This window comes from Notolepis coatsorum (genome assembly GCF_963971535.1).
Source record: "Notolepis coatsorum genome assembly, chromosome: 1".
NCBI classification, from domain to species: domain Eukaryota; kingdom Metazoa; phylum Chordata; class Actinopteri; order Aulopiformes; family Paralepididae; genus Notolepis; species Notolepis coatsorum.
Window position 1 is genome coordinate 199,765,679 of NC_140165.1, and position 15,656 is coordinate 199,781,334.

The 15,656-nt window shown below is 45.2% G+C and overlaps 1 protein-coding gene across 7 annotated transcripts in view; it reads left to right on the top strand.

Annotated features, from left to right (window-relative positions):
- rap1gap2a (RAP1 GTPase activating protein 2a) overlaps window positions 1–15,656 on the top strand; it is a 518,359-nt gene that overhangs the window by 349,433 nt on the left and 153,270 nt on the right. For 6 of the 7 annotated variants that reach the window (XM_084313633.1, XM_084313635.1, XM_084313634.1 and 3 more), the window contains one exon: window positions 11,429–11,464. In XM_084313633.1, the coding sequence (XP_084169759.1) occupies window positions 11,429–11,464 (36 nt within the window). Of the gene's footprint in view, window positions 1–11,157; window positions 11,197–11,428; window positions 11,465–15,656 lie in introns of those variants that run through there. The other variant, XM_084313637.1, reaches the window with a different exon arrangement.

Consider the following 15,656-nt stretch of genomic DNA (forward strand, 5'->3'; position numbering starts at 1 on the left):
GTCCAATCTAGAATTAATGAAAGCGCCAGTCGAATATTCCCTAATAAACCCAACCCCGTCACGACAGTATCTTAAAGACTCGCATGTACTTTGAAATTGTCATAATAATCAGCCAAGCTTCTACCCGTATATGGGCGGGCTAATTGAAGAATATGACAAGTATCTCACCCCATTCGAGTCTTTCTGTTTAAGATACAACTTAACCCAATATAACATCATTTAAAACACACTGCTTTTCATCGAGCACATCCACACAATCAAACCCTTATTGCTCTAACTTGGCAATTTGACTAAGCTTATCTTGAAGACTTGGATTGCAGTCGACTGACGCAAATGAGACACTATCCCAGGACTAAGAAAAGGCCGATCGCTCCTTTAATCGTAATATGGGCGTAATTCTCCCGCATTTCAGACCTGCAATCCACTTTATGTCTATACTCAATAACTGATTACCCTTAACTTAAATAAATGGGTCACTTCTAACCTATGACACTACTTATTGCCTTATAGAGAAGGACTTTTCATTCAACAATCATCACACCAACAGTGGGGAAAAAAGGACAGAATCACACAGTAATTGTATTTGATTAGGGTTATGGGGGAAAAAAATTAAATTAATTTGTTAACATTCAAAATAGTACTGTAACTTTGCACCTTGCTCATTCACTTTCAATCAAAAGCATTTATTTGAGTTCACTTTTATCTTTAGCAATTTTCACATTTCATTTATAAATTGAAAAAGGTCACAAACCCACTCCGAGAAGTCCCACGGGCGCCAGACTTCTTTATTCTATTTTTTAACCATGCATATTTATTCTTACCTTTCAACGTTGGTGCCCCGTGGTCGTCTCTCAGAGCGGGTTTTGGTCCACCCCAGGGAAGCCAAATTGTCGGGACTGGAACCTTTTTGAGAACCCGATCGGTAATAATGATTTAAAAAGAAGTGAAGAATGAAACACTTTTGAGGTAGTTTATTATATAAAAATGAATGAACAAGGTATAAAAGTAGATACGATATAAAAAGTGGAATAAGCAATAATTCTAGTAGTTTAAACACAAAGTATTGACCGGCCGGTCAGTGTGTTCCTCTCAAGTCAAAAAAAGCAGAAGAAGCGTGTGTCCTGGCTTCCTCCCCCGAACCCTTTTTCACTCTCCTCCCCATGACACGTCATATAATTGGTGTGTGTGTATCTGCGTGTGTGTTGGTGTGTGTGTGTGTGTGCATGCTGGTGTGTGTGTCTGCGTGTGTGTTGGTGTGTGTGTGTGTGTGCTGTGTGTTGGTGTGTGTGTGTGTGTGTGTTGGTGTGTGTGTGTGTGTGTTAGAGTGTGTGTGTTGGAAAGGGAGGGAAGAAGATTTATTGATATGTGTCTTATGTTTAGTACTTTAAACTTTACTTGGCCCCGTCCCCTAATCTCGGGGTAATCTTAGTCAAGTCATAATTTAGTTACTTGTGGCATTTCGTGTCAAATTAATTGAGTTAAAGCTATTGCTCCAACTCTGCGTCTTTGGAAATGAATGTGCCTTTTGTATTTAGGCCATCGTGTGTGTGAGTATTTATGGTCTGATTAAGATCTTTATACTCTTGTCTGTGCCACAGTGAGAGAGGGGGAGAGAGCCAAGAAACCAGGACCTGGCTTATGATTTATACATGTACCCATAGAATGTATCTGCCATTATTTCCATGATTATACATGTCATAATCTGACACTGTCTGTCTGTCTGTCTGTCTGTCTGTCTGTCTGTCTGTCTGTCTGTCTGTCTGTCTGTCTGTCTGTCTGTCTGTCTGTCTGTCTGTCTGTCTGTCTGTCTGTCTGTCTGTCTGTCTGTCTGTCTGTCTGTCTGTCTGTCTGACTGTCTCTCTCCCTCTCTATCTCTCTCTCTCTCTCTCTCTCTCTCTCTCTCTCTCTCTCTCTCTCTCTCTCTCTCTCTCTCTCTATCTGGAGGGAGGGAGATCTTTTATTTTTAGAGCATTAACTCTGTGGAATGGCCTGCCTCGGAACCTCTGCTGCATTTACAGTAGATTCACTTTTAAAAAGAATCTTAAATTGTTTTTAAATTGTTTTTAACACTGTAAAGTAATTTTTTTTTGTTTTACACATGTAATTTTAGCTATATTAATTGTTACAGTAGGTTCATTATGCATTGTGTGTACTGACTTTTAATAATTTTGTTTTTTGCAATAGTGATTGTTTTTGTGTGTTTTTTTGTGTGTGGACCCCAGGAAGACTAGCTGGTTGCTATCGCACCAGCTAATGGGGATCCCTAATAAAATCAAATCAAATCAAATCAAATCTCTCTCTCTCTCTCTCTCTCTCTCTCTCTCTCTCTCTCTCTCTCTCTCTATATATATATATATATATATCTATCTCTCTTTTTCCATCCATCTCTCTCTCTCTCTCTTTTCACATTCTCCTCATCAACGGCCACTATTTATACTGGAGGGACCGTCATAGCTCGGAAACATCTGAAACCTCTCCTCTCCCTCTCCTCTCCTCTCCTCTCTTCTCATCTCCTCTCTTCCTCTCCTCTTCTCTCTTCATCTCCTCTCTTCCCCTCTCCTTTCCTATCTTCCTCTCCATCTCCTCTCTTCCTCACCTCTCCTCTCTTTTCTTCCCCTCATTTCAGTTTCTATCAGAAAGGGGCCCGTCTCTCTCTCTCTCTGTCTCTCAGTTTCACTTCAGCTCAGGTATCCATGGGAGAATAGTAGAGTTTTTTTTACTGCTTTAAAAAAAAATTACAGTTTTTACTGTTGTGAAAATGTCACTAAAACACTGGTAAAACATTTTCCCTGCTAAGGATCTACGGTTTGTCGGTAAGACACTCATTTACTTTATTGCTCAAATTCCTCTTCATATTATTGTGCTGGTGACGCATCCTCCTCTCTGGTGTGTTTGCATTTGACATGAGTTGTCTAAGTAATTTTAGAGTAGGTTTTAGTGGCTTATTCATCAGTGTTGATCCTGGATAACTGTGGATATTGCAGCTATAATACAATTTCTCCTGTGCTTTTTGAGCTCCAGGTCTGTGAATGCAGTTAATGTACTGTACAGTATGTGTTCAGTTTAGATGGCATGGGCATTTTAATCAAGTATTGTTACCTTGTAAACTATAATTGACTCAAATTGAAAGCATTTGTCGGTTGTTTGTACTGGGTTTCCCAGAGGAAGTATAGCAGTGGAAAGAACAATGTAATTGCAAAACTAAAGACATTGATACAGACTGTGACAGACTCTGGGGTGATATGAGCTGTCACCAGATTGGGATTAACAAAACACACACGGCACAAGGTAGAAGCACGTTTAACAGCAGTTTTATTACTGACAGACAAAGTCCACCCCTCTCACCGGGCGACGTTGCCATAGATGACCTATGAGATCGTCAGGAATAGGAACAGGCAGTGGCTGCAGCAGCGGCACGCCGTTTGCAACTGCCGCCGCCGCCATGAGCTCGGGGAACAAAGCATGCAGTTCCCCCTGCATACATACCGAGCTCACGTCCCTCACATGCAGCAGACTACTGGTTAAGGAGCCACATTCTGATGTGGCTGATAGCAGGGCATCCCGCCGCCAAGTCGGAGGTTCTAACCCAACATCTGCATACGAGGAATCCCAAGGAGACATCTCACCCCCCTCCAGTGTTACCTGGACGGGCGGGGGACATGTCTCCACCGGGGCTTCGAACAAGAACCCGTCCGCTTCTACCATGTAGTCCTCTGTTTCCATCGGCCATGGAGAATCAAACGCATCCACATCCGGCTCCAGCAACTCACCAAAACCAGGCTGTTCACGTTTGCAAGCCACCATCTTGCGACGTGAGCGAGCTGACGCAAAATGTTTGCATCTCAAATCCCCTGCAACCAAAGGCGCCGGCCGCTCAACAGCGGACGACTCCCCGGAAGCAGAGGAACCAGAGCCGGAACCAGGCCATCGCACAGGAGACGGCGCTGGTGCACCAGCTCCTTGGAGAGGCAAACTATCCATCGGACGCCTACCGGGCGTGGCTGCCGACCACGAGAGAGGCCTCAACCCCGCTCCAAGACGTACGACAGAGGCGGCAATGGAGAACCGCTGGTGAAGGGTGACGTTGCGAGCGCGACCCTCCGAGGTAAACATTATGACTTCGCTTTTTTCTTTTTAAATATATGAGAGAAGAAAAAAGCAAGAAAAAATTTAAACACATATCCCAAGGAATCCCAAGGAGACATCTCACCCCCCTCCAGTGTTACCTGGACGGGCGGGGGACATGTCTCCACCGGGGCTTCGAACAAGAACCTGTCCGCTTCTACCATGTAGTCCTCTGTTTCCATCGGCCATGGAGAATCAAACGCATCCTCATCCGGCTCCAGCAACTCACCAAAACCAGGCCGTTCGCGTCTGCAAGCCACCATCTTGCGACGTGAGCGAGCTGACGCAAAATGTTTGCGTCTCAAATCCCCTGCAACCAAAGGCGCCGGCCGCTCAACAGCGGACGACTCCCCGGAAGCAGAGGAACCAGAGCCGGAACCAGGCCATCGCACAGGAGACGGCGCTGGTGCACCAGCTCCTTGGAGAGGCAAACTATCCATCGGACGCCTACCGGGCGTGGCTGCCGACCACGAGAGAGGCCTCAACCCCGCTCCAAGACGTACGACAGAGGCGGCAATGGAGAACTGCTGGTGAAGGGTGACGTTGCGAGCGCGACCCTCCGAGGTAAACATTATGACTTTTCTTTTTTCTTTTTAAATATATGAGAGAAGAAAAAAGCAAGAAAAAATGTAAACACATATCAACTTTATTCAACTAAACAACCTCGTCAAGTGTGGGTATCTATCACTTTTGTGGTGAAAGTAAAGAAGGAGGCGAGTAGGTGACCACACACCTGCTTATGAAGGTAAGCGGATAGGGGTGTGGCCAGACGGATGTCGGTATGTAAAGGTACATTGTGGAGTTTTTTTATTCAGTGCTAGGCACGAAGTGAGGTTAGTGCAGACTGACGCTGAGCGGAAGCCAGAATGAAATAGAACAGAAAGCAGGAGACAGCGTTGTGATGATAACAACGTTTACTCAAACAGAAAACAAGGAAACACGACTGACACACAGGTAACATTAAACAATGAACCAGCAAGTGTATGCTGGCCCAGAACACTTAAATACAAACACTATTTAGAGACAGAGGGTAATTACTAACAGGACACAGGTGTGGTAGACAGGACTAACAGAATACAGAGCACACAGGGGAAAACAATAACAATAGTACAAACTGAGACACGAGACTAAAACACATTTACAAAACACAGACAGTAGGGACACAAGACTAACACAGTGGACCTAATAAAGACAACATAGACAACGAATAAATCAAACATAAATTACAGCAAATAATGTTAATTAGGTGAGTGAGCTGATGCCAGATCTGCCACATCTGGATCAGCCCACCGGTTGGCAATGTTGAAGTGTGAAGTGGTGTATGGAAGGGGAGTTGAGAAGGTCCGAAACCTTGACCAGCCGAACCGGGAGGAGGGTTGCCGCCCGGTCCCGCAGGACCGGAGGAAGCGCTACATCTGTCTGTCTGTCTGTCTGACTGTCTCTCTCCTCTCTCTCTCTCTCTCTCTCTCTCTCTCTCTCTCTCTCTCTCTCTCTCTCTCTCTCTCTCTCTCTCTCTCTCTCTCTCTCTCTCTCTCTCTCTCTATATATCTATCTCTCTTTTTCCATCCATCTCTCTCTCTCTATCTTTTCACATTCTCCTCATCAACGGCCACTATTTATACTGGAGGGACTGTCATAGCTCGGAAACATCTGAACCCTCTCCTCTCCCTCTCCTCTCCTCTCTTCTCATCTCCTCTCTTCCTCTCCTCTTCTCTCTTCCTCTCCTCTCTTCCCCTCTCCTTTCCTATCTTCCTCTCCATCTCCTCTCTTCCTCACCTCTCCTCTCTTTTCTTCCCCTCATTTCAGTTTCTATCAGAAAGGGGCCCGTCTCTCTCTCTCTCTGTCTCTCAGTTTCACTTCAGCTCAGGTATCCATGGGAGAATAGTAGAGTTTTCTTTACTGCTGTAAAAAAAGAATTACAGTTTTTACTGTTGTGAAAATGTCACTAAAACACTGGTAAAACATTTTCCCTGATAAGGATCTACGGTTTGTCGGTAAGACACTCATTTACTTTATTGCTCAAATTCCTCTTCATATTATTGTGCTTGTGACGCATCCTCCTCTCTGGTGTGTTTGCATTTGACATGAGTTGTTGATATATGCCACGCTAGATCTCAGGTCAGATTGATAACCCCAAAATGTTGTTGTTGTTTATCAAATTACAACTGACCGACAGAAATAGCGAATGCACGTTCCGACCCCCTCCGTCATTGACTAAGTCAAGTGATAGAAGTTGCGAAATCTCTATTTTGTTTGATCACCGGGAAGTTTTTATCTGACAAGTATGACCCTGTTGTTAATCAGATGATTTCCATTTCCCTAATCCGTCACACGGCAACTAGAGAGAGTTACTCGATGAAGCCTCAATGCAACGCTTACTATCTAGAGTCATTATTCTATATTATTTGAATAAGACTAGATTATCTACTTCTTTTTTTACTTCTCTGTAGTGAGAAGAAAGACATCTGTAATCATTACCTGCAAGCTTGGTGATATTACTTCACCGTCTAATAAGTTTTACTACTGCCAATAGCATATATATATATATATATAATATATAACTTTAGCTGAAAAGCATTAACCAGCCATTGATTCAATCTGTATAGTCACCTCCAGGGATTTTGCAGGGCGCGGCCAGTCTCTTGGCCCATTGCTGGCAGAAAGCAGTGCTCGAACTCAATGGATTATAAAAAGTCATCTTTATTTCAAGTTACAAAAAAAGACTGTATTGGAAATGTCCAATACAGTTTAAAAGATTATATAAACAAAACATCTCATCTCTAAGATAGCAAAAGCCTAACACGGCTGGTGTCTGCAAGCAAAATCCTGCATCTCAAAAACTCTGTAAAATCTGATCTGGGATCCAGCGAGCTGGTCCTTATATACGGACTCAATACCGCTCAACAGCGGACGACTCCCCGGAAGCAGAGGAACCAGAGCCGGAACCAGGCCATCGCACAGGAGACGGCGCTGGTGCACCAGCTCCTTGGAGAGGCAAACTATCCATCGGACGCCTACCGGGCGTGGCTGCCGACCACGAGAGAGGCCTCAACCCCGCTCCAAGACGTACGACAGAGGCGGCAATGGAGAACCGCTGGTGAAGGGTGACGTTGCGAGCGCGACCCTCCGAGGTAAACATTATGACTTCACTTTTTTCTTTTTAAATATATGAGAGAAGAAAAAAGCAAGAAAAAATTTAAACACATATCCCAAGGAATCCCAAGGAGACATCTCACCCCCCTCCAGTGTTACCTGGACGGGCGGGGGACATGTCTCCACCGGGGCTTCGAACAAGAACCCGTCCGCTTCTACCATGTAGTCCTCTGTTTCCATCGGCCATGGAGAATCAAACGCATCCTCATCCGGCTCCAGCAACTCACCAAAACCAGGCCGTTCGCGTCTGCAAGCCACCATCTTGCGACGTGAGCGAGCTGACGCAAAATGTTTGCGTCTCAAATCCCCTGCAACCAAAGGCGCCGGCCGCTCAACAGCGGACGACTCCCCGGAAGCAGAGGAACCAGAGCCGGAACCAGGCCATCGCACAGGAGACGGCGCTGGTGCACCAGCTCCTTGGAGAGGCAAACTATCCATCGGACGCCTACCGGGCGTGGCTGCCGACCACGAGAGAGGCCTCAACCCCGCTCCAAGACGTACGACAGAGGCGGCAATGGAGAACTGCTGGTGAAGGGTGACGATGCGAGCGCGACCCTCCGAGGTAAACATTATGACTTTGCTTTTTTCTTTTTAAATATATGAGAGAAAAAAAAAGCAAGAAAAAATGTAAACACATATCAACTTTACTGCTGTAAAAAAAGAATTACAGTTTTTACTGTTGTGAAAATGTCACTAAAACACTGGTAAAACATTTTCCCTGATAAGGATCTACGGTTTGTCGGTAAGACACTCATTTACTTTATTGCTCAAATTCCTCTTCATATTATTGTGCTTGTGACGCATCCTCCTCTCTGGTGTGTTTGCATTTGACATGAGTTGTTGATATATGCCACGCTAGATCTCAGGTCAGATTGATAACCCCAAAATGTTGTTGTTGTTTATCAAATTACAACTGACCGACAGAAATAGCGAATGCACGTTCCGACCCCCTCCGTCATTGACTAAGTCAAGTGATAGAAGTTGCGAAATCTCTATTTTGTTTGATCACCGGGACGTTTTTATCTGACAAGTATGACCCTGTCGTTAATCAGATGATTTCCATTTCCCTAATCCGTCACACGGCAACTAGAGAGAGTTACTCGATGAAGCCTCAATGCAACGCTTACTATCTAGAGTCATTATTCTATATTATTTGAATAAGACTAGATTATCTACTTCTTTTTTTACTTCTCTGTAGTGAGAAGAAAGACATCTGTAATCATTACCTGCAAGCTTGGTGATATTACTTCACCGTCTAATAAGTTTTACTACTGCCAATAGCATATATATATATATATATATATAATATATAACTTTAGCTGAAAAGCATTAACCAGCCATTGATTCAATCTGTATAGTCACCTCCAGGGATTTTGCAGGGCGCGGCCAGTCTCTTGGCCCATTGCTGGCAGAAAGCAGTGCTCGAACTCAATGGATTATAAAAAGTCATCTTTATTTCAAGTTACAAAAAAAGACTGTATTGGAAATGTCCAATACAGTTTAAAAGATTATATAAACAAAACATCTCATCTCTAAGATAGCAAAAGCCTAACACGGCTGGTGTCTGCAAGCAAAATCCTGCATCTCAAAAACTCTGTAAAATCTGATCTGGGATCCAGCGAGCTGGTCCTTATATACGGACTCAATACCTTGTTGCTATTGGTCCAAAAACAGTGATGTCACTTCTACCATCCAATCAACACATAATTCAGCAAGGATGAACTCCCCCCCCCCTTCTAGTTGCTACAGCAACCGGGGAAGCAACGGGTCACGTTTTTTGGCAAAAACCCTTGGTCTGTTATCTGTTTCTAGCTGGAGCGGAGGCCCCAAGGTCTCTACACATTCTTCTGGGGTCCAGTCAGTATTGAGCAAATGCAAGCAAATGCAAATGCAAGCATTTGCAAGCAAATGCCCTGTGTACAATACATGACATACACTTCTTGCATGAATAGTCTAACACGCCTATATATACATATACAGATATATAATAATAATTTATATCATAATCATAATAATACATCATACATGTGGTTTTTAAAGTGTTATGATGGCACTCTCTTCCTCCTCTCTCTTCAAGACAGGCAAGGGTTAATTTTGCAGGCTGCTCAGTGCTCACCTCCCTACACATTCTTGTTCAGCCCAGAACTCTAACGGAGACTGGAGCACCCCCCTGCCTCTGTTTCCATTCTGACTGTAACATAACATTAACATTTAACTGTAGTATAGTTTTAAAAGTGTATACGTGTATTACACAAGTGGGAGGAAGAATATACAGACATTTCTCTTAATCATATATAATAAACATAAGAACAGGATGTCATTATACAAAGTGTCACTCGTTGACTTGTGGCACTTAACAGTTGTCTAAGTCATTTTAGAGTAGGTTTTAGTGGCTTATTCATCAGTGTTGATCCTGGATAACTGTGGATATTGCAGCTATAATATAATTTCTCCTGTGCTTTTTGAGCTCCAGGTCTGTGAATGCAGTTAATGTACTGTACAGTATGTGTTCAGTTTAGATGGCATGGGCATTTTAATCAAGTATTGTTACCTTGTAAACTATAATTGACTCAAATTGAAAGCGTTTGTCGGTTGTTTGTACTGGGTTTCCCAGAGGAAGTATAGCAGTGGAAAGAACAATGTAATTGCAAAACTAAAGACATTGATACAGACTGTGACAGACTCTGGGGTGATATGAGCTGTCACCAGATTGGGATTAACAAAACACACACGGCACAAGGCACGTTTAACAGCAGTTGTATTACTGTTTAGGGGAAAGGGAGAAGTTAGTGAAAGGTTAGTGAAATCATCAGCCAGTCCGTAATGCAAGAGAATCGCCTTGGTCCGTTAGCGGGGTTCGGTACACAGAGAGCGGTTCTCATACGGGCGGGGGCTGATCCGGGAGAAGAGACGTCAGACAAGCAGGGGTCGATGAACATGCAGGTTCTCAGACAATCGGGGGTTATAGCACACAGCAGGGTCCTCCTTCCAAAAGCAGATAAACAGAGCATTCCATATGGTTTCGCCTCAGCTACTCCAATGATTCTGTATCTCTGTCTCCATTTTCTATGCTCCTTGATTGAGTGGTGATTGCGCTCACCTGTCTTGGGCGTGTCTGGCACAGGTGCGCTTCATCTGTGCTGATCCGCTCTGCTCTGGCGGGAGTCTCTCCAGAGCTCCTAATATGGGCATATGACCCAGTACCTTGGCCGACACATAGCGGCTGTCTATTACCACGCCAGCCGGTCTGCCACAAGACGTTACAACTTTTGTGTATCTCCATATCCTATTTATATTTAATTGTATTTATCTAACCTTTATTTAACCATGTCATCCCATAAGAGTCCCTCTTTTTCAAGAGAGGCCTAGCCAAGAAACCAACATATTGACAAAAATAAACAAAAGTGTCACAAAATCTGTCGCTCTGAATGTGTGTGTGTGTGTGTGTGTGTGTGTGTGTGTGTGTGTGTGTGTGTGTGTGTGTGTGTGTGTGTGTGTGTGTGTGTGTGTGTGTGTGTGTGTGTGTGTGTGTGTGTGTGTGTGTGTGTGTGTGTGTGTGTGTGTGTGTGTGTGTGTGTGTGTGTGTGTGTGTGTGTGTGTGTGTGTTCGTGTGCGTGTGCGTGTGCGTGTGCCTTGTGCAAGTTAGCATATATATACTGTTGCTATGTCCATAATGTTTCTGTGTGTGAGTGACAAATGCTACTGTCTGCATGTGACTGCGGAGGTCTGGCTTCTTATCAGTGTGCATGTGCCTGTGGGTGTGAAACGCAGTCGACAGGGAAGGCCCTATCTTTGCTGCCCATCCCATCACCCTCCCACACTCTTGCTCTCACACAGCCAACTGGACCTCAAAAGTTTACATTGCCGTTGATCGTTGCACACAGTCTTGAAGGACATACCAATGTTTGCAGAGGAATGGTGACCACTTTGAGCATACTTACAATTTAAATATAGGGTTGAAGCATATATGGTTTCAGATAAGTTCCCACTTAAGTGTATTGCACCATCCTTGTTTCAGACACTTAATGTGAGCACTCAGCTCAGCAACATAACTCATTCTGTGTGTGTGGGTTGAAAGTCTGCAGCTGTCACTTCTGAGTCAGTTTGTTTTCCATTTTCTCTAATCTCTCCCTATTTTCCTCCCTTTCAGTCGGCGGAGTTCTTCGACATGCTGGAGAGGATGCAGGTAAGACCTCTTATCCCCACTCCCCCTCCTCTCTCTCTCTCTCTCTCTCTCTCTCTCTCTCTCTCTCTCTCTCTCTCTCTCTCTCTCTCTCTCTATCTATCTATCTATCTATCTATCTATCTATCTATCTATCTATCTATCTATCTATCTATCTATTATCTATCTATCTATCTATCTATCTATCTATCTACCTATATCTATATCTATATCTATACATATATCTATATCTATCTATCTGGCACAAAGGGGTTGTTCCAGGTCTGGAAAGGATTTCAGTGAATCTCACACCGATTTCGATTGGTCGAAGATGTGATATTGTTCTGATTGGATAATAGGGCATGCTGGGGGGCGGGAGAACAACAGCAGACTGAACAGAACAAAGATAACCTGGCCAATTTTCTCTCTCCAAAAGCCATTGATTGTTAATAAATGGAATAAATGCTCTCTCTCCTGTCCACTTTCTGCCTGCCTGCGGGTGTGTGTGTGTGTGTGTGTGTGTGTGTGTGTGTGTGTGTGTGTGTGTGTGTGTGTGTGTGTGTGTGTGTGTGTGTGTGTGTGTGTGTGTGTGTGTGTGTGTGTGTGTGTGTGTGTGTGTGTGTGTGTGTGTGTGTGTGTGTGTGTGTGTGTGTGTGTGTGTGTGTGTGTGTCTGTCTGCAACATATAAGCTGTTTAAGCACACCAGTGTGAAGCCATATATGTTCAATCTGTGTAGGGACAATTCACTGTTATCTGATATTTTAGCAAACACCCCCGATGTTGTTGTTGTTAATGAGAATAACACAGAGGTTCTCATCCTAGAAGTTGGCTGCACGTTTGACTACAGTCTAGACTCTAGAGGAAGCCTTTACAACCAAAATGTTAAAGTATCAACTGTTAGAGCATACCATATCTCAACTCGGCTACAACTGTAAACTTTTAGTCTTCATATTTGGAAGCCTGGGTCATGTTCATAAGTTGGGTGTTAGAGGCCTTCAGATGGCCGGTCTTCCGAAGAGAAGAGCCAAACAATTAGCAAGATATTGCTCAGTGTCAGCAATTATTAGCAGCCGTGCAATTTGGAGAAGATGCTGCTATCTGTATCCATGAGCTGTGTGTTGATTGCCAGGTTCATCATCCATGTGTGTGTGTAACTTTGGTTGCCATTGTCAGTAAATTTGGGCATAAATGTATCAGAATAACCCACAATGTACAAGTGCACTGATTATATTTGTGTCCTTTAAACATTGTCTTTATGTGGACATAAATAAAGATTCTAAATGTGTGTGTGTGTGTGTGTGTGTGTGTGTGTGTGTGTGTGTGTGTGTGTGTGTGTGTGTGTGTGTGTGTGTGTGTGTGTGTGTGTGTGTGTGTGTGTGTGTGTGTGTGTGTGTGTGTGTGTGTGTGTGTGTGTGTGTGTGTGTGTGTGTGTGTGTGTGTGTGTGTGTGTGTGTGTGTGTGTGTGTGTGTGTGTGTGTGTGTGTGTGTGTGAATGCCCATATGGCACAGGCTTTTAGGTCGGTGGGGGGTATGGGCCACAATGAGAGAGGGAAGAAGGAGATAAAGAAGGAAGGAAAGATGGAAGAGAGAGTTGGAAGGAAAATAAGTGCTTTTCAAATCAAATAACCTACTTTTTAAATCCACTACATTTCATCTAAAACACATGCAAGTATAGTGACTCTTTATTATGGGGTTTTCCATGCAAGTCATGCAATCAGTCCATACAAAGTGATGTACCCTTTCAACTTTGAGCTGTCTGGAAGATCATCAAGCATCTTCACAGTAGGTCTGGGGAACATCAAGCACAACATGTAGCTTAGAAACAGAGCAGCGACAGCCTGTCATCATGCTAATAATCAGATGGATCATCACACTACAAACCACTGAGAACGTAAGGTTATTCTATAACCCTAGTTATATGAGTATAGCGAGCGCTCTGCTCTATTGTAACTATCCCTTTAATCCATTCTGATAATGAAAAAACATTCACATGTACACACCCCTATTCACCTCCCCCTGGCCACACCCACATCTGCTCCTATATAAGCGGGGTCATGGCCATTCATTCATTCATTCATTCATTCATTCATTCATTCATTCATTCATTCATTCATTCATTCATTCATTCATTCATTCATTTATTCATTCATTCATTCATTCATTCACACCATCAGCTCCTTCCCAAGTCTTTCACCACCAAAGGAGAAGACTGTGGGGTCCTCAGTGAGTCAGAGCAGATCGCTCGCTATACTCATATAACTAGGGTTATAGAATAACCTTACGTTATAGATCGTATAGCTTTACGCTCTGCTCTATTGGAACACAGGAGCTGAGCAGAGCGAAAAGCTCGACAGATGTACCCGCTGAGGCCCCCTACAACCATCAGAACCGGGGAGGATCCAAGCCCCCCGGCCCCCCCTAGTGGAGGACGGGAGGGAGATCGGATCCGACTGTGCAAAGAAGGTTTAGAACCTCAAACGCACAGGGTGAGCAGACCGTGGGACTTACCTTCGTTCAGAAGGGCCCGCGACCACTCGAGCGTGCATCCCACATGCCACCAGGGAACGGACGTGAAGCAAAAAAAAAACGTCACAGCCCCCAACATCACGGGGTCGAAGGTCAAGAACCCAACCCTGTGGCAAGGCCGCAGCAGCGGAGCGTGGAGGAGGTCCCAGCCCTAGGACAACCCGAGGACTAGGACCCCCTGAAAAAAGGGGCCTGGTGAGGCAAACGAGGCTGCGGCATCGAGACCCCACCAGACGGTCACTGGTGACACCACCCCCCACATCGCCAGCATATCGGACAGGGCCCAAATCAAGTGAAGGCCCTTCCCCCCTTGGCACGCCGCTCCGAAGCACTCTCCTCAAGAGGCTACCCCCCCACAACACTGCGGGGCCAGTCGGCGTGCCGGGGAGACAACCCTCCAAGGAGGTTGATCCCTCAATCCAGGCAACAGGCCCCAAGAGCAGAACTCGACCTGTGCCCGGAGCACTGCGGACTACACACGCGCCTAAAGGGTCTACTGCAAGAACAGTATCCCAGCGGAAGGGGTGTTCAGTATGCTGTGCACCATGTCACAACCTCCTCAAACCCGACCCGCCAATTCCAACGGGTTCGAGTTTCAAAGACTGACACAATTGGCAGACGTCATGAAAGATGCGGGGGTATACTCTCGGGCAGACGGGGTCAGGCCCGGCCTCAACCCGAGAGTCGACTCTGCTACCAACACACCGGGGAACCAACCACCCCCCTATGTTTAGTTTAACAGGAGGCGGTTGTTCCCTTAACCCACAAAGAAAACTCAGAAACATAACTGCGCCAAGCACGTTACTGTTAAGGGCAACTCGTGGTGGCATACCTATGACACACACATCCAACATCAATCCCCGCGACGCCCGGCCCGACCCGGCATTTCCCCCCCGGAAAAGCACAAAGTCCTTCGGGGTACCCGAACAGCAGGTCTGCGTCCCGGTGGGCAACGGGTTAAACTGACCTGGTCTGGCGCGACCAGAACCAGTCCCGTGTCCTAGTCACACTGCCATCCCCAGTCCTAAGAGGGGGGTAGGTACGCGTGTTGATCAAAAACATCACAGAGGGCACCACCAAGACGGTCAGTACGCAAACGCACTGCTCCTGGTGGCCCACGTCATGGGCGTGAGACCCCTCCACCAATGTTTTGATCTACTCCGTCATCTCCCCCCGGAGATGCATGTGAGCCGTCGAGTCTAACCTAGTGCACTGACGCTCGGTAGAGATAAAAATCTCCTTCCCAGCCGCCCGCATAGAAACGCTGTTTCTATGAATTGGGCAACCAAGGCGCGCCAGCCATAAAGTGGTTCCACATTGAAAGCACCCAGGGCCAGCACTATATGCATGTCGAGAACCCAAAACATATCGATGGCGAATTCTAATAAGAAACACCAGACAACGTTTCCTCCATGCTGTCTGGGACGAGCAGCAGGAAGCCGGCCTATAAGACACAGACACGGGTCTCGGATGACGTGTCTGAGGGTAAACCCTGTCAATTCTGCTCTTTACATAAGAGGGGAAGACAGAAGTTCCCCCAGAGAGACCTCCACGTGAGTAGCAATTGAAAAAGATATATGTAATAATTGGGCCAAGTGACCAACGACCCAATACACACTTTAATAGAGAGCAGAGCAGAAAACAAACAGTTTTCTAATGCATCGCATCATCCAACTTTGACAATGACAGC